This window comes from Chamaea fasciata, unplaced genomic scaffold, assembly GCF_029207755.1.
Source record: "Chamaea fasciata isolate MVZ Bird 193981 ecotype frontalis unplaced genomic scaffold, bChaFas1.0.hap1 SCAF_2, whole genome shotgun sequence".
Lineage (NCBI taxonomy): Eukaryota > Metazoa > Chordata > Aves > Passeriformes > Sylviidae > Chamaea > Chamaea fasciata.
This window is the reverse complement of record NW_027094087.1, coordinates 27,020,281-27,047,962: the sequence shown is the minus strand read 5'-3', so window position 1 is coordinate 27,047,962 and position 27,682 is coordinate 27,020,281. Positions and strand designations below refer to the sequence as shown.

General features: G+C 41.4%; 1 protein-coding gene across 1 annotated transcript in view; it reads right to left on the bottom strand.

Annotated features, from left to right (window-relative positions):
- EPHB6 (EPH receptor B6) overlaps positions 1-27,682 on the bottom strand; it is a 66,448-nt gene that overhangs the window by 3,494 nt on the left and 35,272 nt on the right. Inside the window, exons 5-14 of the mRNA XM_066175370.1 lie at positions 18,124-18,279; positions 16,799-17,137; positions 8,047-8,171; positions 6,875-7,037; positions 5,977-6,091; positions 3,177-3,232; positions 2,942-3,061; positions 2,290-2,537; positions 1,202-1,417; positions 15-164 (exon numbers count right to left, since the gene is read on the bottom strand). Coding sequence (XP_066031467.1) covers positions 15-164; positions 1,202-1,417; positions 2,290-2,537; positions 2,942-3,061; positions 3,177-3,232; positions 5,977-6,091; positions 6,875-7,037; positions 8,047-8,171; positions 16,799-17,137; positions 18,124-18,279 — 1,688 coding nt within the window. The remainder of the gene's footprint in view (positions 1-14; positions 165-1,201; positions 1,418-2,289; positions 2,538-2,941; positions 3,062-3,176; positions 3,233-5,976; positions 6,092-6,874; positions 7,038-8,046; positions 8,172-16,798; positions 17,138-18,123; positions 18,280-27,682) is intronic.

The following is a 27,682-nucleotide window of genomic DNA, read 5'->3' as shown; positions in this document are numbered from 1 at the left end:
CTTCTAGAACTTACATCCTGATTGGACATGTCCCAGTAAGGCCTCTCACCGTAGGACATCACTTCCCACATGACAATGCCATAGCTCCAGACATCACTGGAGGAGGTGAACTTGCGGTACTGGATGGCTTCAGGAGCAGTCCAGCGGATAGGGATTTTGCAGCCCTGGGAAGCAGACAGAAAGCAACCAGAATGTAGTGAGGTAAGGACTGCTTATGCAAACAACAGCACTGAAACAATCAGATATTAGCAGTACAACACAACCCAGACAACGAGGTGAGAGTCCTGTTGATTCTGTTCTGGAAGCATTGCTAGTTGGAATTCATACTATGATCAAGGTTTCCACCTTGTTTTACTGACAAGTACAAATGAAAAGAGAGAATCATGCCTACTTGCTGCTACAAATCCCATGATTTTATACTTTGACAGCTTTACTTTGCAGCATTTCAAAGTGGCGTATAGCAAAATCCTCCTGAGTCACAATCATTTGGAAATCTAAAGCCATTTAAATAATGCCTAACTGTAGCACTAGGGAGAGATATACTGAGTAGCTACCATTAACTCCTTTCTCTTTCCATCCTAACCTCTCTAAGTGCAGGCATGACCTGTAAGATGAAATATCATTCAGGTGCTGGCTCTTCAAAATGCACAGATCTAAAAATTGTTCCACCCTTCAGTGACTGCATTCTTCACCCCCTTCTTTTTCAATCCACCTGTTATACTCCCACCCCTTTTGTAGTATGTGTGACAGGTGTCACAACTTCATAGGCAATAAGCTCATTTGATGTTTGGTTGTAAGCCCATAAATACACTTAGGCCATTTATCTTTTCTGTAGGAAAAAACCTGACTCTTTCTTCAGAGTGGTAGTGCAGGATTGTAAACTCTCCTTCAGCCCCTTATCCCTCCTATAAAAAGCTGAAAGGGGGAAGATAATAGCTACATCAGGCTGTGAGGTTTGATCTATTCACCATCATGCCACAAAGAACAGCACTGAGACTTCACATGGCAGAGTGGCTCAGATACTCAGTTATTTTTAACTTCTACTGCTTTGGAAAAAATAGCCCACAAGATAGAAGGCTCTGCTCCATGCTTCTCTATGGTCTCAAGATGGACTAAAGAGGGTACACCAAACCAAGGAGGAACACAGGAAAAAATTCTATCTGTCAGCAGTACCGTAGCTCCCACCACAGCAGTGACTCACCAGACCCCCAGTGTAGGTGGGATTGGAAGCATCATCCTCCAGGAAGCGGGACAACCCGAAGTCTGACACCTTGCACACCAGGTTACTGTTGACCAGGATGTTTCGTGCTGCCAGGTCACGATGCACGTAGTTCATGTCGGACAGGTAGCGCATGCCAGCGGCAATCCCCCGCAGCATTCCCACCAGCTGCAGCACACTGAACTGCCCTTCCTTCTGCTGCAAGGGAGGAGGAAAACACAGGCTCTCATGGCCACAGAACATGAAGCCAACAGGGGAGACTAACAAAGAGCAAGGAAACTAGGTGGATTTATGAAGTTAGAGAGCACACATCTTAATTTCAGCCCAAACCTGAAGGCTCAAGGATGACAAATTACAAAGGAGGGTGGGCTGAAAGGAATGAACCTCAAATAAAATCAGACCTTTTCCTGAAAGCAAACCTCCTCTTGTGGCCACATCCCTCTTTAGCATCCTACACCTAACCTCACTAACTACTAATAAATGAATGTGAGCAGACAAAACTGCCTTTACTAAGATCTTTATAATGGCTTCCATGCAGTTCCACTCACGGGGTTCACATGCTCTTCAAACTGTACCTGCCAAAGCATTTGTGCGTGAATGAGGACATGAATCAATAAAAAAGGGAAGTGAAGCAGCTATAATACATAATTATCCATATTTGTGTTTTATTACTAGAAAACTCAAAATCCAAAAATAACTTCAAGTTTCATTACTTCATTACAATGTTGAAATTTGAAAATATTCTGTGAACTAAAGTCTGAAAAACATTGTTAGAAAGGAAAAATTTGAAACATGCACATAAGCAACTGAGAGGATGTGTACAAAGATTTGGTCCTGTTTAACTGGAGTTGAAGAAGTCTAAAATACTGGAATTTTATATAGATGTTGAGCCCTTGGAGTATTTTCACCATGCTGACCCAAAACTTACTGTGGCTATTTACTATCATTTCTATTGCACCTGAAGAGGGCAACTGAGGGCTTAGGGAGACAGGAGTGAAGAGGAAGGATGGGTCTGAGACTGGCAAGCAGCAAGATGTGGAGGTTAATGACTGTGGGAGACTCTGTGGTACCCTGAGGAATGAATCCAGTGATCCATTCTCCATGAATTCCGTGACAATCATGACTGGTCGGCTCTTGGTGACCACCCCCTCCAGGTGGATGACGTTGGGATGCTCAAACTGCCCCATGATGCTGGCCTCGCTCAGGAACTCCCGCCGCTGGTCCTCTGTGTAACCTGACTTCAAGGTCTTAATAGCTACCATGTATTCGCGCTTCCCTGGGTGTTTTAGGCGCCCAAAGCACACCTCTCCAAACTCTCCTGTCAGGGAGGGAAGAAACACACTCCAAGTAAGGAAACACAGCAATGGATTGTAGTCAGATGTACTAAAGCATTCTACTGTGGACGACTTTGGGTGATGCTTGGAAATAGGGTTATGGGACCATTTATATTAAGGGAAAGTTTTTGGTGAAGGTTGGAGACTACTACATCTTCAGAGTTCAAATGAGGAGTTCTGAGTCTTCAAAGGGTGTTTTAAACTTGATTTAAAGCCAGCATCTAAGGGTTAGTAGGTTAAAATGAATTTTGGTGAAATATGTTTAGATTTAGATATCCTAGGACACTTGATATACCATGGATCCATGGGTCCATTTCAGGCCAGTAGTGTGCCAGGTCTCAAGGTGAACAAGAAGGCACTGTATATAATCTGTGGATTCTCACACTACCTGATCCAATGACCTCCTCAATCTTGATGAGGGACACATCAATCTCCTTGGCAAATTCTCGAATGGCTTCATTGGGATCTTCATAGGTTGAAGGATCAATGTAGTACTTCACTCCGAGTCCTGCAGTGGGGGAAACAGCCCAAAACATCACCAGAATCAAACTCTGAGACACACAGGTGTTTAAGAGTCCTGAAAAGAGACAGGCCTTTGCCATCTGTTGCTCAAACACACTTACCTCGTGCACCGATATACTGCTGCAGGCGGTCTGTGTATGGAGTCTCTCGCCTTTTACTGCAGGACACAAAGGAAAGGAAAGTCAAAACACACACAGGAGTCTCTCATCAGATGCTGGGGTAGGCTTCTCAGTGCAAGGCTCAGAGAATCCTTGAAATTAGGGGAAGAAGATGGATGTTAAGATCCTGCCCATCTCCTGGTAAACAATGCATACTTGTTTTCTATGTGCTGGTTTTTATACCACTCTTGGCATGCCCACTTTAGAAATGAAAAATGGTAAGGTTTCCAATACTATCCTGAAAAAGAATATTACAGTTGAATGTTACTGCCTTGGAAGTTTTCTTGCTATTCAGGCTAAATTTGCATTTTAATTTAATTTAATTACAACAAATTTTTCTTTTCAATTATAATGTATGCCGCCTTCTGTGATGCCTTTTAAGTGCTTCAAAAGCATTCTAAGAGCTATTTACTCTAATGCTTAATATGTATAGCTCTCCCCCAGTTATTTTTCCTCCTGGCTTTGTTTAACAGCATTTACTTTGGCCATTCTACTGGTAAGCATGGTACCCAAACCAGACCACACAGACCCAAACAGATGGAAATCTATTCCTTGATGTGACTTTTGCATGTGCAGATCAAAATGGGTATGTTCTTTATTATTGTAAGGTTTATTGCATATATGCATCTAATTTCCAGTAAGCATAGGTCCTTCTCAGCATAGGCATTTCTCAGATTTCATTCTCCTTCTGAATGTGTATGATTCAATCATTTATTTCCCACACAATCTAATTATTTTAGAAGTTTCCTTCTATTCTTCGTTTGCACTAAATCTATTTGCCATTTTCAAGCTACTTCCTTTGTTCCAATCAGTGTTCATTTTTCTAAAAAAAAAATGTACATTTCATGCTCATTTCCAATCATCCTATTAATTAGACCAGATTGTAAATCAAACCCTACAGTATCCTGCAGTATCCCTGCTGTCTGCATGGATTTGTGTCAAATCATGTTTTGCTGTTTCAGCATGAGACCTTTTAGCTGCTGATTCAATTAGCATTTGAAGGCAAAGTATCATGAAACATTTTGTTACTTTTCTTTATGAACATAAGTAATTCTGACATTCTAACAGCTAACTGTATCATTCTTACTTGTCAGACTTATCTCTTTAAATTCTGCTTTCAAAACCACAGACAGTTTTACCTTCAAAATTTTTTCTCTTGTGCAAAGAAGCTGCCTTTTCTGAGGGCCTACACCTCAGAGCTCTAACTGTTTTTGAACCTGAAAGTCAGGTCTACAATAATGGTTTTTATAGGTTATCTAACAAATTAATTGTTTTCCATATAAAAAGCCAACAAAACAATTAGCTAAAATAGGTATTTCACAGCACATATTGCCTCAAAAATGTGTACCAACAATTTATAAAAACAAATTAAAGTCATAGCATTTGACTCTACATATGTTCAACCTTTTAAAGAACTACTCATTTCATCTGGTGTTCCTCATTTTCTGCATATTCAAACTTACTTTTCTTATCAAGGACAAATTTAAAATAGAAATTTGGTGTCTCCACTTTTTCTGAAAAACTCTCTATTAAATGTACACAATTCTTTAATGATAAATGAATCTATTTTTTATGGTATTTCCTCATATGAATATTTACAGACGCCATTAATGTCTTTCCCCAACACAGTTTTGATAATATTAACTTATTCTGGGTTTGGTTTATTTTTTTAGAAAAATATATGCTTTATTGAGTTGTGCACATAATATCACATTTTCAGCTGTAACAAGAAATTGTATTTTTAACAGTTCAAAATAACAAAAGGAGGCAACATTTCAAACATAACAATATTTGATTATTCTTTTCTTTCCCAAAAGAAAAATACTAAAAGAGAATGTACACAGGAGAAAACAAATTTAGAAAAGGGAAGAGAGCAAAAAAGAAATCATTAAAACTAGATGTCACTTTCTAAAGTTAAGTAGTTTATACATTTTTTTAGGTCAGCAGAAGATGCTAAAAAGTCCCTCTTGTGCAGAGGCACAGTAGAGCAAAGATACATAAATCCATTACTGACAATCTAGGGGATTAAGTTCAAACCTCAGTAAATTCAAGGAGCAGGTAATGACTGTTTCTTTTCTTCAAATAACAAAACCCCCACTGTTTACTTTTGTACCTCTACAAAAAGAACAACCCTTACTTTTTCTCCTTAAAATTTGTCTCTTTTTTTCTGTAACAGATTATCTCTACAATCTTTTATACACCCTTTATTCTTTCCGAAATGTAAAGTGGCATTTGCTTTCTTTAACCTGTATTTTATGAGCTAGTGTTCAATGGAACCATTTGGGTTGTACAGATTTTATTCTGCAGCAAATGAGCCCTTGTTTCTTGTCCTTGGTGAAAGGGTATTTATCACCTTCTAAATTAACTGGATATGCATACTTATTCCACCAGGCTGTCTCCACTACATTGTTTCATTCTCCACTTGCTTGCCTAAAATGCAATTTACAGTCCCTCCTTCACAGTGATGCATTTAAATACCTTTTGAGTACCAGCTTTGAAGTGCTTTCCTTGTGTTCATATTGCTAACTAGCCAAATATCAGCTAAGTACACGAGTGGTTTACCAAAGGAGAGGCTCCTCAGATAAGAGTAATGGGGCAGGATCTTTCCTTAATTAGAGACTGGCATCTCAAGGACATCTGGATAAATGCAGATCAGGCTGTTTCCCTTGGGACGGGGTTATGTTGCGGGGGGGTAAGGAAGTTCCACTGTCTGAAGTGCACATGAGCAGGTCAAGGAATTCACCTCTTGAAGATGATGGCAAGGATGGCAATGGCAGCAATTACCAAGAAGGCCAGACCCCCAAGCGCTGAGCCCACGATCAGTGGCAGCCGGTCCTGCACCATCTCTGAGCGCTCCCCTGGCAAGAAGACACACACACATGCACACGGATGCAGAGGACAGGAACTGTGCAGAGTTTCCCTTCTGCTCACTTAGATCTCACCCATAATTCCATCCCTACCAGCCCCTTCGCTTCCCAGTCACTCTGCCTCTACAGCACCTTCTCTCCTACATCTGAAAAGCCAGTGCTCCCTCAGAATCTACTTTCTCTTCCCCCGGTCCACTGACAGCTCACAAGCCACTTAAGCACAGGCTAGCTCTACACCTTGGCTGTGATCCCACTGTCCCCTATTAATGCAGCTTGCCGGTGACATACTTGAGTACCTTTGATCCATACCAAAAGGATGGTGATCCTGCTGGAAGGCAAGCTTCTGCACATATGCCTGTGTCTCACCTACCTTTGTGTCCTGTGTCCCACCTGTCTTTTAGACATTCACAGAGCTTTCAGCTGAAAGATGTCCCATGACAGCTGAGGGCCGAACTACAGCAGTGTATAGTGCTACGTACTGCCACATCCCCCTAAAGAGATTTTTAATGGCACACTCTGCACCTGCTGGCCAGAGGCACACAGGCAACAAGGAGCAGGGCTGGGGAGTATGGAAGTAGCATAAACAATACTCTCTGACAGCATGAAGCTTCTCTGAGTGAACAAATCTGCATATGCAAATCATTATAAACAGAAATACAAGTTGAGTAGGAGTGTCTGGTAGCAGTCCTCCAGAGGATAAGCCAATATACTCAGGGACACAGGCAAGTGGAAGGTGATCATGTGCAGACCTTGGCACAAAATGGCAGCACTTACCTCCTGTTAAAGTCTGGAAGTACATCTTCCCACTGTAAGGGCCGTAGCCGATGGCTGTCCTGGCACGCACTTGGAAGGCATAGATCTTGCCTGGGCTCAGACTTGATATTGTGGCCATGTTGGTCTCACTAGTTAAGGTCAGGGAATTATCCTCATCTTCTGCCTGAGAATGTCAATGACCAAAAAGGAATGTGAAACTTCTGCCTACGCTGCTCACTCTCCTTATCAGGGCATGACAGTTTCCATGTCAACCCAATATTCTTTGAACCTTTACGGAGCCTCCCAACAACAGCTGCTATTCCAGACCTTACTTCTCGCACATCACTTATTCCTCACTGCTGCTTTTCATTCCCCCAGGCCTGGGCTTCCCACAAAGCTCTGCTAAAGACTCAATCTGAACAAAAATGAAAGACAAAACTTTGTCCTGTGCTTCACTTTCTATAAACTCCAAACTCACGTACTGTCCTAGGAGAATGCAGAGCAAGAACTCGTGTAAAGCTGTATCCAGGAAGCTGCTATACATGTTATCACAAATAGCAGTCCTTTTTACCACTAGAAAATAGTAGCCAAATCCTGCAAAGATATTTATGTGAAAGACCAGTATTATGGGAGTTTGTCTGAACAGCCCCACACATCTCTTCCCTTCAAGTCAGATGGATTAGGAGTCACAAGACATGTGAATGGAGGACAAATTTGTATTTGCCACCCTGTAATTCCAGGACACAAAGAGTTATTTGCCACTTGGCGAATGAAAGAGTGCATTCCTCCTCATAAGATTCTTAAAGATGTCTGTCCAGGCATACATGGGGACACGAGACTTCTTCTCATAAAAAAATGACAGACTTGCAGTGAGTCTAATTCCAGTAAACATATATAGAAACTTCAGCTCCTTCCACTGTTACCTGTGTAAGCTGATACTAAACTTATTGTTAGCCACAGCTTTTAAGCTTAAACAAGTGTCTTGTCTTTTCCTAAAATCTGCCTTGTCCCTAGATGTTTCCAAGTTGGGAAATGCAGATAGACTGATGTTAGATGACATGTATATTACAAACTTCTGGTACTGCTGAAGTTAGTTCCTTCCTCATAACGGAAACATTTTTTTCCACCTTGCTCATCCTGATGCAGGGGTGCATCTCCCAGACAGAAAACGCTCAGTGTCACTTTTTGCTCACCTTGTCAAAGTAGCGTAGCTGGTAATCCAGGATGATCCCATTGGGCTGGTCTGGCTGAGGCCACGACAGTGTGATGCTACTGGTAGTACGACTCACCTGATGCATCATAGGCACAGCAGAGGGGACTGGAATAAAAGACAAAAAGGAGAGATTACAAAGGGATAAGCTTAAAAATGAAATATAACTGAACATTCCACAAGATGAGTTAGTCAGTTAGGCCAGCTCTTCCTTTAATTTTCCTTAATTTGCATTATGAAGTAGTTTATAGAATAACCAAAAGAAATCCAGGCACAATACTACTCCACTGGGAGACAGTCATTGACAACTCAGACTGAAAGAAAATGAAGAAATCCACATCCAAATGATTATGCGCAGGAGTTAAGAAATTATCTATACTATAGCTGGAATATAATTCCAATCATCAAATGTGCAGTTTTTACATGCAACATGAGAAGGTGCACCATGCCACTGCCATGATTTAAGATCACAACTGGACAAAGAATACGACAGTGATCAGAATAAAAGCAGAGCACGTTATTTCTCTTTCTGCTTCTTCCCCAGACTGTAATTCTTTTCCTGAGGGAAAAAAAATCAAGTATGGGCTACCAGAGTAGTGGAGGCCTTGCATATGAAGCATTCTGGAGAATGGAAATCCACTTCTATCAAAACCATCCATGAACCCATGTGCACACACATTCACACTCTCCGGGTTTGTGCAAAAACTAAGAGTGTATGAGTTTCATCTTGGCAAGAGATTTCCAAGCAAAAATTTCAGGACAATTTTACTGTCTTTTCACAAAGCTCTTCACAAGTTTTGCTTTCTCTCTGCAAAGAAAATTTCATGTTGCCAAGAAACCTATAGGTAAGCAGCTAGGCTATCCTCATTTTCCTAATGGGTGCAACATTTTCAGCAACATTTAGATTTTCCAGAAAAAACATACCAATGAAAAGCTGCCACCAAACCCCACTGGTTTTAGAAAATAGACATAAACTTCCTTGATGTGAAGAATGAAGCAGAGACATTTGGCAAATGATCAAAACCTGCAGAATGGCATTTTCTTCCCTCATTAATCATGAAAAAGATAAAAGGATTGTTTTTAATAACAAGATAAAATTATTCTGAAAAACATATTTCAGATGAGCTTCAAACAGCTCAGGCAAGTGGGAACTAATTTAAAAATGTAAATGAAACAAAATAAGAGTCTAAGCAATAAAATGCTTTCCCTCCTCATTACTCCTTTTATTTTTTACCATTGCTTGTCCCTCAAACAAAATTACACAACTACTTCACCTGCCAATGAGAATGTTGTGACAAGAATGGAAGAGAACAACAATTAAGCAAGACCACATGGAGCATTTAAGATGCGAATGAATAGCACTGTATTAAAATGTCAGGAGGTAACTGGTCAGTTAACATTTGACCAAGAGAGATTCTGCTACATTTAATGTCCCAAAAAGTTTAACTCTCTTCATTTAGTGTCCCAAAAAGTTTAACTCTCTTCCACTGAAACACAAAGCTAATACACAGGAGAGGTGTAAACCTAAATGCAAAGCTACATTGCTAGGGAATAGCCTACTTCCTTCTAAGATTTTACAGAACAACCAGAGTTAAATCTCCCCTCAATTCATCTCCTTCCCACCTCTAACAATTATTCTTCTCTTATTTCTCATTTCCACCTGATTTCCAATACTTCCCCTACGTGGAAGAATTAATCAAACATAGAAATAACAAAAACATCACTCAAGTGTATCTCCTGACCATGTGCCACAGCATCCTAGAATGTTCCTATTATCCAGATATGTCCATCACTCAGGGTAATCAGATGATGGCAGGGGGAGCAATCAGGATACTGCAGTCTGTTATATTAAAAAGAGTAATTTCAGTGCTTTGCACCTAATAAGCAGACACTACTTAGAGCAAAAGCCATTAAAACCTCTCAAAAATAAAACAAGCTATGAATCACTGCAAGACAAGTTTGTCTTTAATCTGCCTCTCTGAGACAGTTTAAATTTTGATACATTTGCCTCTCTTTTAAGGACCTAAAAAGTTATGAAACACTGCCCAGGGAGCTCTTCTATCACTTAAAGAGATATCAAGATTTCTCCTTTGAAAAATTTAATACTAACGTGGCATGAATACTAATACTAACGTGATGTGCAACGCGAACATAGTTGGTGGAGTAAGTACATATTTCCTGTCAGAGATGTATTATAAGGTTATTCTCTCAGTGTTAATACATTAGGAAATACAAAGTTCAGGATTTTATGTCTATAGACATAAAGAACATTCAAAGTACCATACCTCTGCTGCCACAGAAGTGCTAGATGAGTATTTTCCCTTGTTTGCATGCTAGCTATCAAAAATGTTTATAACAGAACTTAGCTTTCATAGTTTTCTTTTGTATACACAAATGTGTCCAGGTCTATATTGATTTGTCAGTTTGATTCTTTTCTGTTTACATGAGATTCATAGACATAGACATGTGAGGTCCCTGTCTAATGGCAGCTGAAATCATAGTGCCTGATTCAATCCAATCTGGGCAGCTGGACTAGATGATCATTGTAGGTTCATGTCCAACTATTCTATTCTATTCTATTCTATTCTATTCTATTCTATTCTATTCTATTCTATTCTATTCTGTTCTGTTCTGTTCTGTTCTGTTCTACTCTACTCTACTCTACTCTATTCTATTCTTCTATTTACTGAGAGCAAAAAACATGCTGTGAGATCAGATCTTTAATTAAGACTGAAAAAGCAGCTAGCTTTGTATGCAATTTAAATAATAGCAAATGTATGGAAAATTCTTGCCCACATAAACCTAGTTAAAGTTTTAAAGAAGTCCAAACACCAGTTAAATGCAACTCCCAGATTCTATATTTTGTGGCTTGCCAGTTGCAAACCCTTCTGCATTGCAGGACACATGTTTTCCTGGCAGCAGACACATGCCTGCAAGACCAAAAATCTATCTCAATCAACAGACTAGGTAAGTAAGGAATGTGAAGGAAGTGCAGACTCGTGTAACAGTACATGGCAATCCCCACTTATGCAGAGCACAGCCAAGGGCCATTCTCGGCAGACCATGGGCATTTCTGGCATGTGACATTCAGTCCATACTCCATTCCATGAAAATACTTCAGGAGAGCAGATGCAACCTCTTTGTGGTTCTGCCTGGAGGAGTCCTGTGGGGTAACACCCTGGAGGAAGAGTGACTCAAAAAAGCTAGTTCATGTGCAACGATTACCTCTTCCAGGTGCAAAAGCAATCCATCCCAATGAGCACAAATTCAGGCAAAAAATGCCAACAGGTCTGCATGTTTGAACAAGGAGCTCCTACCTAAACTCAGACACAAAAAGGAAGTACATGGAGGCTGGAAGCATGGACAGGTAGCCTGAGAGGAACAGAGAGGCATTGTCCAAACATGCAGACACACAGCTAGGAAAGCCAGAGCCTACCTGGAATCACATCTGGCACAGCGTGTCAAAAGTGAGAAGGGTCTCTCGTAAGAACAGAAGTGGCTCAAGGAAGAGTGAAAATGTGGGTTGACTGCTGGGTGGCGCAGGGATCCTGATGACACAGGGCATCTTCTTCACATCAGTCTTTCCCAGTAGGTCTTGTCTTTAGGAACACAAGGTCCTGCAGACCTTGGGGAAGTCTGCAGATGGGAAGATCTTCTTCCTCATGTCAGATCAGGTGACTGAATATTTAGGCAAACTACATCATTCCCTGGGCCCTGATGGCTGCATCCTTCGGGCTGATGTCATTTGGAGGGCACTCTTGATAATCTTAGAATCATCTTTGTGACTGTGAGAGGTGCCTGAGACTAGTGGAAAACAAATGTCACTGCTCTCCTCAGGAAGGGAAAGAAAAAGGACGCAGGGATATGCAGGTAGTTAAGCCTCACCTACATCCAAAGGGGTTTTTGAGTTTCCCACCTTGGTGATACTCAAAGGTGTTCTGGGTGTGGTCAGGGGCAATTTGCTTGAGGTGACTCTGATGAGCAGATGGGTGGGAAAATATGTTCTCCAGAGGTATCTCCCAAGCTTAGGCATTTTCGGATTCTGAGGAGACTCATTCAGCAGTACTGACTAGATATCCACAGAGTGCAATAGGAGTTCAAACAAGTGGCTCGTGGGTCATCACTCAACCAGGATTCAAACTAAAACCTGCCAAGACCTGTGTGTTATATCCATTTATTTATGTGTTTTCTTCCCCTTCCATCTTGCCCCACAATCATTGGAAGTTATACAGTTTCGTCAACCTCAGCTAGGCCTCTAAGGTTCACTAACATGCCTCAACATTCTCTCACAGTTATTTCACTTTCGTTACCTCTTCAGGTATCCTATTCTCCTCATATTCCAAGCAGACGACATGAAGACCCTGGCTTTCTTCCTAGCTTTGTTCCAGCTTCCCAAATATCATCTTCTAGGAAGATCAGTCTGAATGCAGCATGGAAATTCCCTTCTTGATGAGTTTATTATCTTATCTTTATTTTGAAAAAGTCCTACATTTTTCTACACATTTAAATTTAGTTCTGGCCCTTTCTCTAAATACCAAAAAATCCTTTGAAAGTATCTTGGATTGTCTTCTGTCATAACCTTGTACTTTTGCTCCCTATGGAGAAGAGTGCTTTAAAAGGGCAAATCAGTCAGTTATTTTAACTTCCTTTCCCTCTCTTATTATTAGTTTTTGTGTATGCATTCCATTCATGCTTAATGAAAAGGAAAACAGTCTTTATGACATAAGGTACCATGTTTTACTTTTTATTTTATACTCATACTTGCTCAAAAGGTTTCTGACTTCATTTAAACAGTAAGTGAAACCTGTATTTTGAAAACAAGGACATTCGCTCTCTGCTTATGCTGCAGAGATTGGGCATAGTAAAGAGAGAAACTAGAATAGTTCCTTTTTGTGGAGTGACCATAGAAATTGTTATTAATTCCCAGTCATAGCTGGGCAAATCCACTAAAGATGGCTATGTTGACAAATGTCATTAATGTCACTAAACGAAAAACTAAAACGAGCATTTTTGTTGTTCCTACATGAATAAAAAACAAAGAACTTGAATTCTCAGGGAACTTATTGAGTGCCCACGATTGGCAATTAGATCATAAACAAGCAAACAGCTAACTCTGAAAAACAATTTCTTTCATTCAGAGGACAACGAACACTCTCACTCTACTTGTTGTACCTGCTGGCTTTAGCCTGGCAAAACACAACAGCATGCAGCTTTTGACAGCTCTCTTCTTATTTCTTGTTTTGAACTAGAAAATATCTTGCCTTTGTCCCTGCTTTTGCCAATGAAGTCTACTGTGTTCTTTTGGTTCTCCTTAGAAAAGCAAACATCTTCAAGCAATTCATCATTTCCCTTCACAACCTTGTAATCATACTTGGCATTTAATTCCTTTCCTCTTCTCACACCATTTCATGTGAAAATCTTCTGTCAGGTCCTCTTAAACTTCCCGGCACTACCCGAAAGTGTCCTTGTCCCCATTCAGCCTCTTACACAAGCCTTCAGACAGTCTAGCACTCATTTCTGCAGCACCACAGATTTTTGGTATTGCCAGGTCCCACTGCTCTGATTCCCACTGATGCAGAAGGCTGCTACATATATTTTCACAGGTACAAGGCAACCTGGTCAAATAACCCTTATCTTCACACTGCTCTATTAGCTCTCAGAATGCCTGGACTCAGCTAAAAAAAAAACCCCAATACATTTGCTTTTAAAAGTCTGCATTGATTTGTTCCAACATTTAAATCTCTGCTGCCTTTCTTTTTTCCTCTTCTTTCTAGGAATGTAACAACTGCCTAAACAAATAAGTTCAGCAGCATTTCTCTGGCAACAGACATTACCACATGCTTCAGTGAAAGTTGCAGGGAAAAAGATGGTAGTTACAGGTAGTTACAGCTGTGCATAGAAAGAGTTTCTTCACAGTCCTTTAAATGAAAACCTGACTTCTGTCCTGAGACATGAGAAGAGATATTTGTTTACCCTGATAAGTACATTTGAAGATGTTAAAATAATGAATAAAAATTTAGTCTGTTTTATTTTTTGTAATGATATGGTAGGAGTTTAAGTTCTTTGCATTTTTGTGTGTCAGGTTCACACCTGTGAAGAAGTATAACTTCATTAGAATTACATAATTGCCTTTCATCATGTGGTTCCTGCTATCTGGAACAGCCTTCCAACATCCCTCTATACATCCTGACATTTATTTAGGTATTCACCCTCGGCACTTCAAACCTGAGCTGAATGCAATTCCCTTCTCTTGTCTCATCTCCGTACAGTTCTTCCGGTGATTAGCATATCATATTTGCATTTCACACTACTACTATCCAAACAGGTTTTATTACTGCTATCCAAACAGGCCTCATTTTTCAGGTTAAGTCTTGCAGTAATGAGGTTTTTCAGTGCCAGCCCTTCTAATTCTGATTTCAGGCACATGGTCACTGAAGAGTAGGAACATCATAATCAGTCTGCCAGAGAAAAATGTGACTGCGTAACCAAAGGATCCTATCAAGCTCTGAAGAAGGGCCAGAAGGCTGTGAGGGGTAAGTAAACTCTTAAAGAACAGTGTTTTGAAGACAAAGATGAAGAGTGAATAGGTATCATGGGAAGAAGAAAAAGTATAACTGTTTCCACACATAACATTGCCTAAGATACCTCTAACAAAGGGCCAGGAGTAATTTTTGGACCAGCAATTAGAAGAAGAGAGAGAACTCAAACTGATATATGAGTAAGCAGAATCTTCAGAAACTGCCACAACTAGAGGGTCATTATTGGGGTCATCTTTAATTCAATGGAGAGAAATTTTTTGCTATGGCCCTTTATCCTGACACTGTACCTTTTTCTGGTTTGCCTTTTTTTTGTTTGTCTCTTTCATGTTTTCCTGCACCCTTTTGCTTTCAGCATATAAAATCCTGAAAGTTATATCTCTGCTCCTATAATAATAGAAACAATAACAATTGTTGTAAAAACAGACATAAACAAGCAATGCTAAAGTGAAAAGCTGCTGAAGGGATCAAAAGGAGGGGGTATGGAGAAGACAGGCCATGTGATGGAGGAAGCAGAGCCTTGTTAGTATGAGTTGTCAGTATAAATCGAGGGCAGCTCATCTCAAGCTCACTCCTGACGATCCCAAGGAAAAGCAAGGAAAGAAAAACTGTGACCAAACACAAAAAGAAGTCAATCCCTACACACTGATGTTTAAGGAAGTTGTCCTCCCCTGAAACAGCTTTACTGCACAATAGAGGCACCTTAGAGAGAAACACCCAACATACCCAAGACACCCAGAGACATGATGAGACACCTGGAAGAGGAGTGGTCAGAAAATTCAAACAGAAACAAAAGAAGAGGGTAGATTTTTTTGATTCCGGGAAGGAGGAGGAAGCAGCTGCTCAATTAAGTTATCTCTGACATAGATAAAGAAGGTTGAGATGAGAAGCATGAAGAAAGAGGATTCTGTAGGATGCTAATAGAACACCCACCTTTCTCCAGGAGAAGCCAAAGGAACTGCCTGGAATTACCATACAAATAACCCAACCACATTTTACTGTAAACAAAAACTGATCACCCACTTGCAGCCAGCCTCTTAAGGGAACAAGGGACCCTAGAGGTGCTTTGCTACTTGATATCTGTCAGGTAACATTTCAAAAGGAACAAAGAGATCAACCCCCTGGCACCTGTTAACAGTAGGAAACTAGTTGGGGGGTATAAACTCCCTTTCTTTCCATAAAATAGAAGCAGAAATGATAAGATGTGGGAGGGTGTAAGATTTAACCAAGCCCATGATGCCACATCTGGTTTCACAGCACTTCTCTGGAGCTTTACCAAAACCTTGTTCTGCAGGGGTTTCCACACTACACTCTGGAACCGCACACAGGATTTGTTTCAATTTAACATTTACACAACTCTAAATGTTTGCAGACATTTTCTGTCACTCAGTTCCCCCTCTTTCTCCTCTTCATCACATTACTCTTCATTATATTCTCTTAAACAAGCTGTGTGTAATTCCTCTCCATATTAGCTTATACAAGCTTGTGAAGAACAACATATGCCCAGTCTCTTAATGATGACATTTAGCAGAACTCTATGCCTGGATGTATGTGTGTCTCTCCAGCTCCAGTCCTTGTAAATGATATTTACAGGAAACAGAACTCCTCTGACTGCCCACACAATCCATTAGTATCTTAGTTTAGTCATCCCCGCAGTTTAGTTTCTAGTTACAAGGATCACGACATCTTTGAATATTGAATATAATTGCACAACAGGTTTTAATATTTCTACCATGTAAAGAGCAAAAAAAAAAAAGTTTCTTATTAAGAGGAAAATAAGACAATGAAATGGAGAAGAGTAGGGGACAGAAAAAATTATTAGCTTCTCTGGCAAACTGATGGTCACAAACCCTCAGAGTGCCCCCTCTCTTGCACAATGAAAAAATGTGCTTTGTGTGACCCACAGTGCTGTATCTCCCATTGGAATCTTCTCCATGGCAGCTTCTTCCCCAACAATCACATCAGCTGCTAAACTTCAGTTTTTCTCCCAAGAGGGAAGAATGGAAAGCCCATTTAGATAAGGCAAGAATGAGAAGGGCAAAAGTGAAACTGTGGAACTAGCAGGGCAGGATAAAAAAAAGGCACAAGGCACAAGACACAAGTAAAAAGACAAAACTCCAGGATTCAAAAGATAAAAGCAAATCAAATGAGAGAAAGAAAGTAGAAACTTGGGGACTCGGACGCAGGGGGTCTCCTCACCTGACTGGCTGGTGCTCACATTGATGGTGGCAAAGTGGGGCGCCTCTGAGCTGAGCTCAGTCACCAGGTTGACGGCCTGGATCTCGAAGGTGTAGTGCACGCGGGCCAGGAGGTTGGAGACCTGGACGCGGCTCTCGGTGAGCCCCACCTGGCGTGGCTCGAAGTGCACACTGTCCCCGCAGCGCACGCACGGCCCCGCCGCCCCCGCTGGGCACACCTTGCAGATCACGTTGAAGAAAACGTCCTTGCGCCCTCCCAGGTCCTTCGGGAGGCGCCAGGTCAGCAGCACGTTGGAGCCGATGATTTCATAGCTGAGGTCACGAGGGGCAGAAGGGATGCCTACAAAACAGAACGAAAGGATCAAAATCCCATGAAAGAATGGGAGAGAGGTGAGGGAATGCAGGAGGCAAAGCAAAGGGAAAAGAATAGAAGAACTTGCTTCTTCTTCTCATTCTTACTCTTCTTTAGCTGTTTCTTTGAGTCAGGTTAAGAAACAACATTCTCTTTGCTACGTCAAGCAAACACATTAACAAAAGAACAGCTATATTAGCACATTTTAGACAAACAAAATTGCAAAGAAGAGTTTTTGTTTCAAGGGTGTGATTTTTTCACTTCCCTATAAGAACAGCCATTGCTTAGGGAAGTGCCAAACCCTTGAAATTTTAAACTTTACACAAGCTTAGTAAAAATTTCTCTCTGCTGAGACCTGTAATTCTCTCCTTTGGCACCTAATAGCTCTGAACTTTCTCAGACTTCAGTTAACCTGTTGCATCTGATCCAGGAACTGGACACCAGTTTTGCCTGCAATTATTCCTGGTGCCAGCCAGATTCCTCAATGGCATCAGAGGTAAACTCTGACAGCTGAAAAACTGCCCATTCTGCGCATCCAACACTTCCCTTGGTGGCACAGTGAAGAGAAGGAGGAAAATACAAGAGGGTGAGAAGGTGGCATGGGGATGAGAATGGGACAAGACACTGCAGGTAAGAAGTGAAAAGTTCAGAAAGGTAGAAGTAGGCAGCAGAATTGCACTGCTAAACCTGGGCACAGACACAAAGCAGGACAGGAAGGAGAGGGACAGAGAGGCTGAGCTCAGTAACAGGGAGGGGCAAAGGAAACATTATTTACAGAACATTTCCCTCTGAAGGCTGTAATGAAACCCAAGAATCCTCATTCTCACCATCACTCTGCAGGAGCAAAGGGAAGTTTTGAGTTATTTCAAAGGTCTTGAGGGGAATTGCAACCTCCCTGCACCAAAAATTGTTTGGGCACATTCTCTCTCATTAACTGCCCTTCTTGCTTTCAGACACTTCATCCAAATACTTACCAGTGCAGGGAGCATCAGAGTTGTCTGAAGCAGATCGATAGTACCGGTTCTGACACACACATTCCCGGGAACCTGGCAGTGGAGCGTGGCTGTGGGCAGGGCACAGATGGCAGGGGTCATCACCCACAGATACTTTAAAGAAACCAGGGGCACAGGCTAAGAGGAGGAAAATAAGAGAGGCAAAAGCAGGAAAATCATTAATTCAGATTTAAGAAACACTGTAATCTTATTTACATTTAACTTGTGCTGCTACTGCTGGGAGAAATTATTGCATAGAGCTACTACTGGTTCTTTATGGGGTATATTCTGTTCAAGTTGCCATTTTAAAACAGTTTATTTTATTCTGTATGTAAGTGCCTAAATTGATTCACTGGCAGATGAAAGAGAACCAGTCCTGAGACAGCTTTGACCACCTTGAATAATTGTCTTCTCATTATTCACTCAAAGAGCTTTTAAATTGGAGAAGCCAAGGAGCCCAGAAAAGTGATTTGTCTTGAAAAATCAAACAGTTACCCACACCTCCTTCCCCCACACAACACAGCCACAAAATTGGACTTTTTATGCTGCCTACAACAGTTTCATTGCTTAAAGTAATATACACTACCACTGCTGGTTTTGCATTAAAACTAAGAGCAGACACTAAGACTGGCAGTTTTGATTTTTTTCTGCAGGTCTGAAAACTTCCCAGAAATGGATAAAAGCATGTTAATTAGTCAAATTTAATCTGCAAATGCATAGGAAAATGTATATGCAACAAGCTGCAACAAGGATGGAAATCCATCCTACAGGGAAAGAAAATGAAAAAATAATTTATTAACAATATGGGAGTATGGCACATTCTAGGTTTGGCAAAGAGGCTATGCTGAATTGCCTAATAAGAGGTGCTTGGACCTTCCACTGAAGTACTAGGATACAGCTTTTACTATTTTTATGTAAGTTTTCTAAAGCTGATTTTCTATATAAATAGATTCAGCTCTTTTACATTTTATGGACTAACAAGCTCAGCTGAAAGTTCATTTGCAGCTGACATTTGGTTCATTAACTTCACAATAAAGTGCATTTACAAGGAATGGGAAACTTTCAGATGGACCCCAGATGAGCATTTGATGTCAAGAGACACAAGGGACACCCTCAAGATCAGAACTGTTCTAGTGGTTACAGTAAGCAGAATATTACAAAGGATTGAGGATAGCAAAAAGTTCCGTTAAAAAAGCAAAGCAAGTACGAGAAGAATATTGTATAGAGGCATTATACGAAATTAGGATCATATGTGTTCAATCCCCTTTGTGGCTACAGGCACAGCCCAGAAATAACAGCCAATAAGATCTGTGGAGTCCCATCAGGTTTATGCCTCTTGTATTACCTCATCTCCTCCATCAAAATTCTTGGATGCAGAGGAACCTTCACATGTACACAGAAAAGAGTGGCAAGTCCTTGAACAGGTCAGACTATAAAGGGGACTTCAGTAACTCTGAATGATAGCCATTAGATAGGGAACACTGTTTCTTTCCAGCACTCAAAAAATGACAACATTCAGTGTGTGATACATTGCCATTTGGAAAGGAAAGGGGAAGAAGAGATTGTAATTTTTCATGTGATGGATGATGGTAGGAAAAGTGCAACTGCCTTTGCCTTCAGGACTTTATCCAGCAGAAAATCAAATTATTCCCATACGGAGAGATATGTCCATATGTTTGTACGGACAAAAAGGAGTATGTAAGATTTTTTCCACTTTATAAATTATACACCTTTCACTAAATTTTAGGCTCTCTTGACAGCTATAAATGTAGAATATAACATCCACACTTCTTGGCAAATGCACCTGTACTGAAACTACGAGTAGTATGAATGGAAAGTTCTCATCCAACACACCACATAATCATTCAACCAAAATTTCAGGGATCTCTCTTTCTTTAATTCAAGTTTGAGAAGGCTGAACTTAATGTGAATGTCTTTATTTTCTTAAAAGTAATTTTATCTCATCTGTTTTTTCTTGCATCAAACTCCTTCCTGAGATTTTGTTGAGGCTTAGAACTAATGACACATTCATTCCACTTGTCAAGGCAGACCTGGTGGAATGGTTCTTTCATTCAGTATTACAGCCTGATATCGAGTAGGACAATGACCTTGCTGCTAGTCACAATAATGAAAATGAACAGGTAGTGGTAATGTCTGCCATGTATGTGATGCGAAAGGGAAACATGTAGAGGGTACATTACCCCTGAAGTACAAAACTGTATCTACCCTACAAGGGACAGAGCAAAAAGATTTCAGGTAAATTCACCTTTAGCCCAATTGCAAACCATATGGAAAGCTAGCAAAGCTGTGAATGAAGAATTTGTCTGGTATTTAGTAAATAAAATTAATTTAAAAATAAATATGTTGTGTTAAATAAACATTTATTTTTACACAGTCCTTTGAAGTCTACTAGCAACGTGCTGTTGAGCCTGGAGATGCAGGGATGAAGTCTGCAGAGATGGCACACTACTGATGAATTAGCCAAAGGTAGTAAGCCCAAGTGCAGTGCTGAAGGTTTTATGCAGTGGAACAAAATGCACCTCCTCAGTAAAGAAAGGCAGTCTATGTAAGTAAGAGCACCTCTATTGCTTAAAAGGCCGTGCAAGATTTCATCCATATTATGGGCAGTCACTCCAAGTGACCATGAACATTCAAAAGCTGCTTGTAAAAAACAACCAACCACCAAACAGAGCAAGAACTCAAGCCTCTGGACAGGGACATGGTGTCAGCTGATGAATAACAACGTTATCTTCTCAGATCACTGATGCAGTACACTACTATAGGGACAACACTTTGGAACAGGTATGTGTAACAAAGACTAGTGATCAAACACACCTGTTCTTGACTGCCTCAGAAAACCTAATTTCACTGTCCATGCACTGTGCTTGGCATTGTATGTGTGAACCATACACAAAGGTAGATTACTGCTGTCTCCCCAAGCACTGCACAGTGTCCAATGCCTTTTCTCTTGTCACACTGAGCTGATTCCCTGCTACCTCAGATCTCTTACTCACTGAGGCAGCACCTATTTTTGAATGCAATCCCAGAACTGTAAGAGTCATTCAATGAACAACTGTTTACTTAGGCTCAAGAGTAATGACAGCATGAGAACAGGTGACTTTACAGTAAATTACAGGCTTAAACAAGAAAAATACTTCCACCAATTAAAGTAGCAGGCTTCTGAGAAAAACTTCAAATATGAGCAGTAAACAAAAAAGAAGAAAAAAAAAGCCTAATCACATTTAAAAAGGAACCTCACCCTGTTTCAAAAGTGATTTTGATATAGTGGCCATTGACAGTAAAGTAGCAGAATTAATGTAAGCATATCTCTTCCTTTCAACAATTCCAGGTCAAATTATTTCCCTGTCCTTTATTTAACTTAAGCAGAGTGAACCAGCCACATAAGCTTGTTAATAAGCACTCCACTAGAGCTGAGTAAACAAGAAATAAAACTTCACTGCAGCTGTTCCATCAAAGAAACAAATTTCAGTAATATGCTCACATGTCCTATGTGTTAGACCAGAGTAAACTGATGTCTTGGCTACACCAGTGTGTCTCAGATGGTTTTTGATGTTTACCTGTGAAAAGTTGGATGGAGCTCAGACCTGACAGCTGGAATTAGCCTCCCATTCAGAGGCACTGATCTTCAAGGAGGACTACTACCACGCTACTATACTGGAGGAGGAACACAGCAGGGTGTAAGCATTCCAGGAAGTTCCTGGAAAAGATCGGGAACTACTTCCTGACCCAAGCAATACGGGAGGCAATGAGGGGAGGTGTCCCCTGGACCTGATGCTCACAAACAAGGAAGGGCTCACTGGTGATGTGAAAGCTGAAGGCAGCCTTGGCTACAGTGACCATGACATGGTGGAGTTCAAGATCCAGAGTGCAGTGACCAGAGCAAAAAGCAAACTCACAACACTGAACTCTGGGAGAGCAGATGTGACCACTTGGGTGATCTGGAGGAGTCCCAAGGGATAATGCCCTGGAAGGAAGAGTGACTCAAAAAAGCTAGTTCATGTGCAACGATTATCTCTTCCAGGTGCAAAAGCAATCCATCCCAATGAGCACGAATTCAGGCAAAAAATGCCAACAGGCCTGCATGTTTGAACAAGGAGCTCCTACCTAAACTCAGACACAAAAAGGAAGTACACGGAGGCTGGAAGCATGGACAGGTAGCCTGAGAGGAACAGAGAGGCATTGTCCAAACACGTAGACACACGGCTAGGAAAGCCAGAGCCTACCGGGAATCACATCTGGCACAGCGTGTCAAAAGTGAGAAGGGTCTCTTAAGAACAGAAGTGGCTCAAGGAAGAGTGAAAATGTGAGTCGACTGCTGGGTGACATAAAACAAGTTCTTCACATCAGTCTTTCCCAGTAAGTCTTGCCTTTAGGAACTTTAGGTCCTGGAGACCTCGGGGAACTCTGCAGCAAGGAAGACGATCTTTGCCTTCTACTTAGCTTTGGTGAGGGTACACTTGGAGTTCTGTGTTGAGTTCTAGGCTCCCCAGTACACCAGAGACATTAACATATTGGAGAGAATGCAGCAGAGGGCCATAAAGATGGTGAAGGGGATGGGTATTTCCCACAGGAGGAGAGGCTGACAGAGATACTCAGCCTGGAGAGGAGAAAGCTTCCAGCAATCTCATGAACGAGCACAAATAGTTGAAGGGAGGAAGTGAAGAGGACAGACTCAGGCTCTTTTCAGTGATTCTCAGTGACAAGCTCAGAGGTGAACAGCCCAAACTGAAACACAGGAGGTTCCCTCTGGACACAAGGAAACAATTTTTTACTGTGAGGGTAACAGAGCACAGAAGCAGGTTACCCAGCGGGGTTGGAGAGTCTCCTCCCTTAGAGAATTTCAAAAATTGTCTGGACCTAGTGCTGGGCTACTTGCTAGAGATGATCCTGTTTGTGCAGGGAGAGGGTTAGGGTGTACACCAGAGATCTCTTCGAAGTTCAGCTATTCTGTGTTTTCCCTAAAACATAAGCCAATTAAAATGTGTAGACAGAACCCTGTGGTCTTGGTTGCCTCACTGCCAGATCATTCATCACACATATGACTACGGGTGGGTGGATAGGGAACAGTGAATGGAAAGTTCTTGACACTAGACTACATCTCATTTCAGATGCTCAGAAGTGAAATGAGAATAGGATTGTCAGGTTCCCTCTGAGGGAGGAGCCTGAGCAAAGATGCTAAATAAGAGAGAAAAGTGTAAAGAAAAGCAATAAGGAAGAGATTCATCTGCCCAGTTCCACTTGCATTGCAGAAATTGCACCTGAAGAACTGTGGAGTGGAATACTGAGCAACTTGGGAGGGCAGATCTCTCCACAGTGATTATTTTTTATTGTCTAGTGAAAAAAATAATTACTACATAAACCTATAATCTCACGTTGTTATTTCCAGGAGGGATGGCAGATACAGAGAAACAATCATGCTTTGAAACTCTCGTTCTGCCCCTGGGTATTTCTATTTCCAGAAGAAAAACAGCAAAATGAAATCATATAGCATATTGCAAGCAAAGCTGATTTACAGTGATTAAAAATGATTCACATCTCTCTCACCTTCCTAATAAAATATAGTTGTAAAAAGAATACTAGGGCCTAAATTTTGTTGTTGCTTATATTTTAGATCTGTAATTTTGGCCAAAATGGCTGGACTGAATAGACACTAACTGGCCTCCAGCTACAAGAAGCTAAAGAATGGCCTCCAAAGGCAGGCATTGCATCTTTATGCTTCCACCTGAACCCTGCCTCTGCATACAGTCAGAGTGCCGCTTACATTCACGAGCACATTTATCCCTTTCCAAAATTGCCTAAGATAGGCTGCCCACAGCACTCAGGACTTCAGCCCACAGATAGCAATAATAATTGTTCCCAGGACATGGAGCTTTTCCTGGTATTGCCTCAGTCCTGTCACTATAAATAGTATATCGAAGGTCAAGTCAGGAGGAAAGAGAAAAAAACTCCCTGGCAATCTAAATAGGCAAAAGCCACTTCCTTTTATTCAAGCAGTTACAGTGAGCCTAGGGCTGTCTTTGCACACACAGACAGAATCCATCTCTCATTTGTTTCTGAATATCTTACCTTGCATTCCCTTCTTACTGTCGACCACGGCATCAGGTCCACTTGCTGTGGTCCTACAGCCTCTGCAGATGACTGTGCTCACTTGAGACAGTCGTAACAAATATACCGACTGAAGCAGGCCCACTGCCACTAGGACTAGGATGTTTTCCCTTAGTGAACACTACCACTTCAGGACCATCCCAGAGAAAGCCTGAACAAGAGCGGCTTCCCCCGAAACAGCTCCATGTTCCTGCAGAACAACTTCACACAAAACACGAACACCAGATAAGCCACAAGCCTTGTCACTGGCAATAGCATGACTTACCATCCCCCAGCACCAGGACTTTCCAAGAAAACACAGATCTAGTTCTGATTGATTCACAATATCCAATGCATGGACAGAGGGTTGCAGAGCTAGCACCTCAGGGGGCAGAGCAAGCTGCCACTTCCCATCAAGTCAAACCTACTATGAAAGGAGAAGGCAGAGTCTGGAGCGCGCAAGCGCTTTTCCCTCAGCTTGTCTCAGTCATTTTTCATATCTTGGCACAGTGTCAGAATGCCACAACAGTTCAGCTGGGCACAGCTCATCTCAGACACTGACCCAGTTTTCCTCAGCTCCCCCTACAACGCTCGCCCCTGTGCTGCCTGTGTTTGCCTGACTGCTCACTGGAGACAAGTTCCACCCGGGAGGCCAGAGGAGCAGCTTCTGACAGACTTCTAGCAGGAACAAATAGCAAAACCAGCAGAGAAAAGTGCTGGAACCATGGAATGGAAGTGGGGAGACGGGTAAAGAAAATTAAAATGAAGAGAGGACAGACCAAGAACCAAAGAGGTAGAGAAAGCGGCATTAAAAACCTCACTCAGACAGTAAGGGCAGAGAGGAAATATTTGGAGAGCTACACAAAATGCAGCAAGGGGAGGAAGACACCAAGAAAAGCAGTTGGGAACTTCTACTGAGCTTTACGTACGCCCAGCAGCGACTTTAGGGGATGTGATACAGGTGACACTGACTTTTTGTATGCAGCTGTGACTTGGAACTGAACAGGGACACAGGAAGACATTCAGAAGAGCATAAAATTGGTCTCTTCTTGACTGAGACGAGTGATCTGGTTTTTATATAGGAGTTCTGCTCCCAGGTGTACTATGGGGCAGCAAGAATAAGTACTAGATGTGAGAGTATTGAAAATGAACAGTGTCGAAGCTGGAACTGGGAGGGATGAATGGACACAGATAATTTTGAGGCCTATGGAAAACTGGATGTGTAGAGCTACAAAGGGCCTCAAATGAGAATGACTCGAGGCAAAGGGATGGAGTTTGGCACACAGAGGGTAGGATGATGGAAAGGAGTTAGCAACTGATAATGTTGTAGAATCATGATGTAGACATTTAGATATAACATTTCTCAAAATGCTAGAAAGAAAGCATAATTAGCATGAAATGCTAATTTATTTTCTTATATGCAGCAAACATGTAAGAAAATAAAAATTGTAATGTCTTTTAGATAAAGCACTTCTTCCCCCCTCCCCCCCAATAAATACATCTACAGCTAGCTTATAGTAAATTCCTAGTGGGACAGGCTATTCCACAGTGACTGCCACTGTGCATCTTGCATCTTGTTCTGAGTAAGGTGGGACCAGCCAGCAATAGAAGCAAGGCACGGGGATGCAAGAGGGCCCTGGGTTGATCTACAGTTTCACAGTTACTACAACTGTTTGGGTGGGGAAGAGAGAGTGGAAAATGAAAGAAGCATAAGCAGAGAAAAGTGTGTCTTTTGAGTCTTAAAGAAGAGCATCAAATCAACTGAAATAAAATAAATGAAGTGACTAAGAACTCTTTCCTGCTTAACTGTTGATGGGAGATCAGTTGAGTAAGGGATTTTTTTAGGTAAAAGAGGTGGAGCTGAAGCAATTACTGGCTAATTATATGTGGGAGAACTGCCAGGGAATGGGCTGTGTGAGGAAAAAAAAAGGCAAAAACATGAGAGGAAAGATTTGGGAAGGGTAGGACAGAGTATGAGTAGACAGCAAACACTTGATACGAGAAAAGAAGCAAACTACTTTAAAAGCACCAAAATGTATGTGCAAGTAGCAGAAGAAGGCTGGAAAAGCTGATGGAAGGAGCAATATGGAAGAAAAAAAAGCTGAAAAAGGTAATCTAGATCAAGGCACCAAACATTATTGTCAACTGTGAGTTTACCTTGAAATTAGAGCTCCTACCCAGGAGAGGCTAAGACACTCGGTTTGTTCATTTTGAAGCAGAGCAGGCTGTGGGGCAAGAGCTTACGGCTGTCATCAGCCACCTGATGGGAGGATATGAAGTAGGTGTAGGTGGCAGAACATGAGGTAACAGACACAAGTTGTAATAACCTCTTACTACATCTTACTAGAATCTTCTTCTACATAGGAAAAAGTAATTTCACCATGGGTGTTGTCAAATACTGGAACAGTAGCCCAGGGACATTGTGTAATCTTCATCTTCAGTAATAACTAAAACTAGACTAGAACAGGCCTTGAGTGACCTAACCCAATTTGGTCCTGCTTTGAGCACGGGGTTGGAACAGATGACTTTCACAAGTCCCTGCAATGTAAATTATCCTGTGGTTTTAAAGGAAGCATCCTTTGAGTGATTAAAATTTAAGAAGAGCTTACTGTGCTCTTTTTTTTCTTTGCTACTAGTATGTGCATATTTTTAGCAGGCTATTGAATCTTTTACTTTAATATAAATCTTAACATTCTCTTAGCCTCACACACTGAAAAAGGTTTATCCAAGCTGGTGAGAAAGCTTGTGTGAAAACACAAAAACAATCATGCAATATTCTTCCTAAATGAGACCTCCAACAGCTCCGTGCACAGTTGCTTGCTCCTGCAGTTATCAGTAATACAGATGTGATTCCTTCTGCAATCAGAAGGGACTGTATATAGCCAAAGGACATGGACAGTTTTATGGAATCCTTATACAGCTACTCCAGATGACAGGCAGACCTTTTGCTTGCTAAATACTCTTGGAAACAATCACCCAGAGAAAGAAGAGAGGGGAAGCAGCTATGTGGATGGCTGACCTTGGTAAACACCCAAATGCCCACCCAGCCATCCTCTTACTCCCCCTCCTCAGCAAGACATAGGGAGAAAAGTGGATGAGAAAGCTCGTGGGCAGAGGTAAAGAAGCCATAAAGACAGGGAGCTTGTTTACCAACTACTATCACAGGCAAAACAGACTTGGCTTGGGGAAATTTAATTTATTGCTAATTAACATAGATTTGGGTAATGAGAAAACAAAAACAAACATTAAACCAACACCTTTTCTCCTCCCTCTCCCAAGTTCAGCTTAATGCTTTTCACTCCAAACTTGTTCCCTCCTCCTCTTTCTGGCTGGTGTTTTCTGCCTCTGGTCGTATGTTTGTACAGGGGTGCCACACACGCAGCTAATCAGCTCAGCTCTCTCCAGAGCTCTGTCCTTCTTTATTTAGAATACAGCT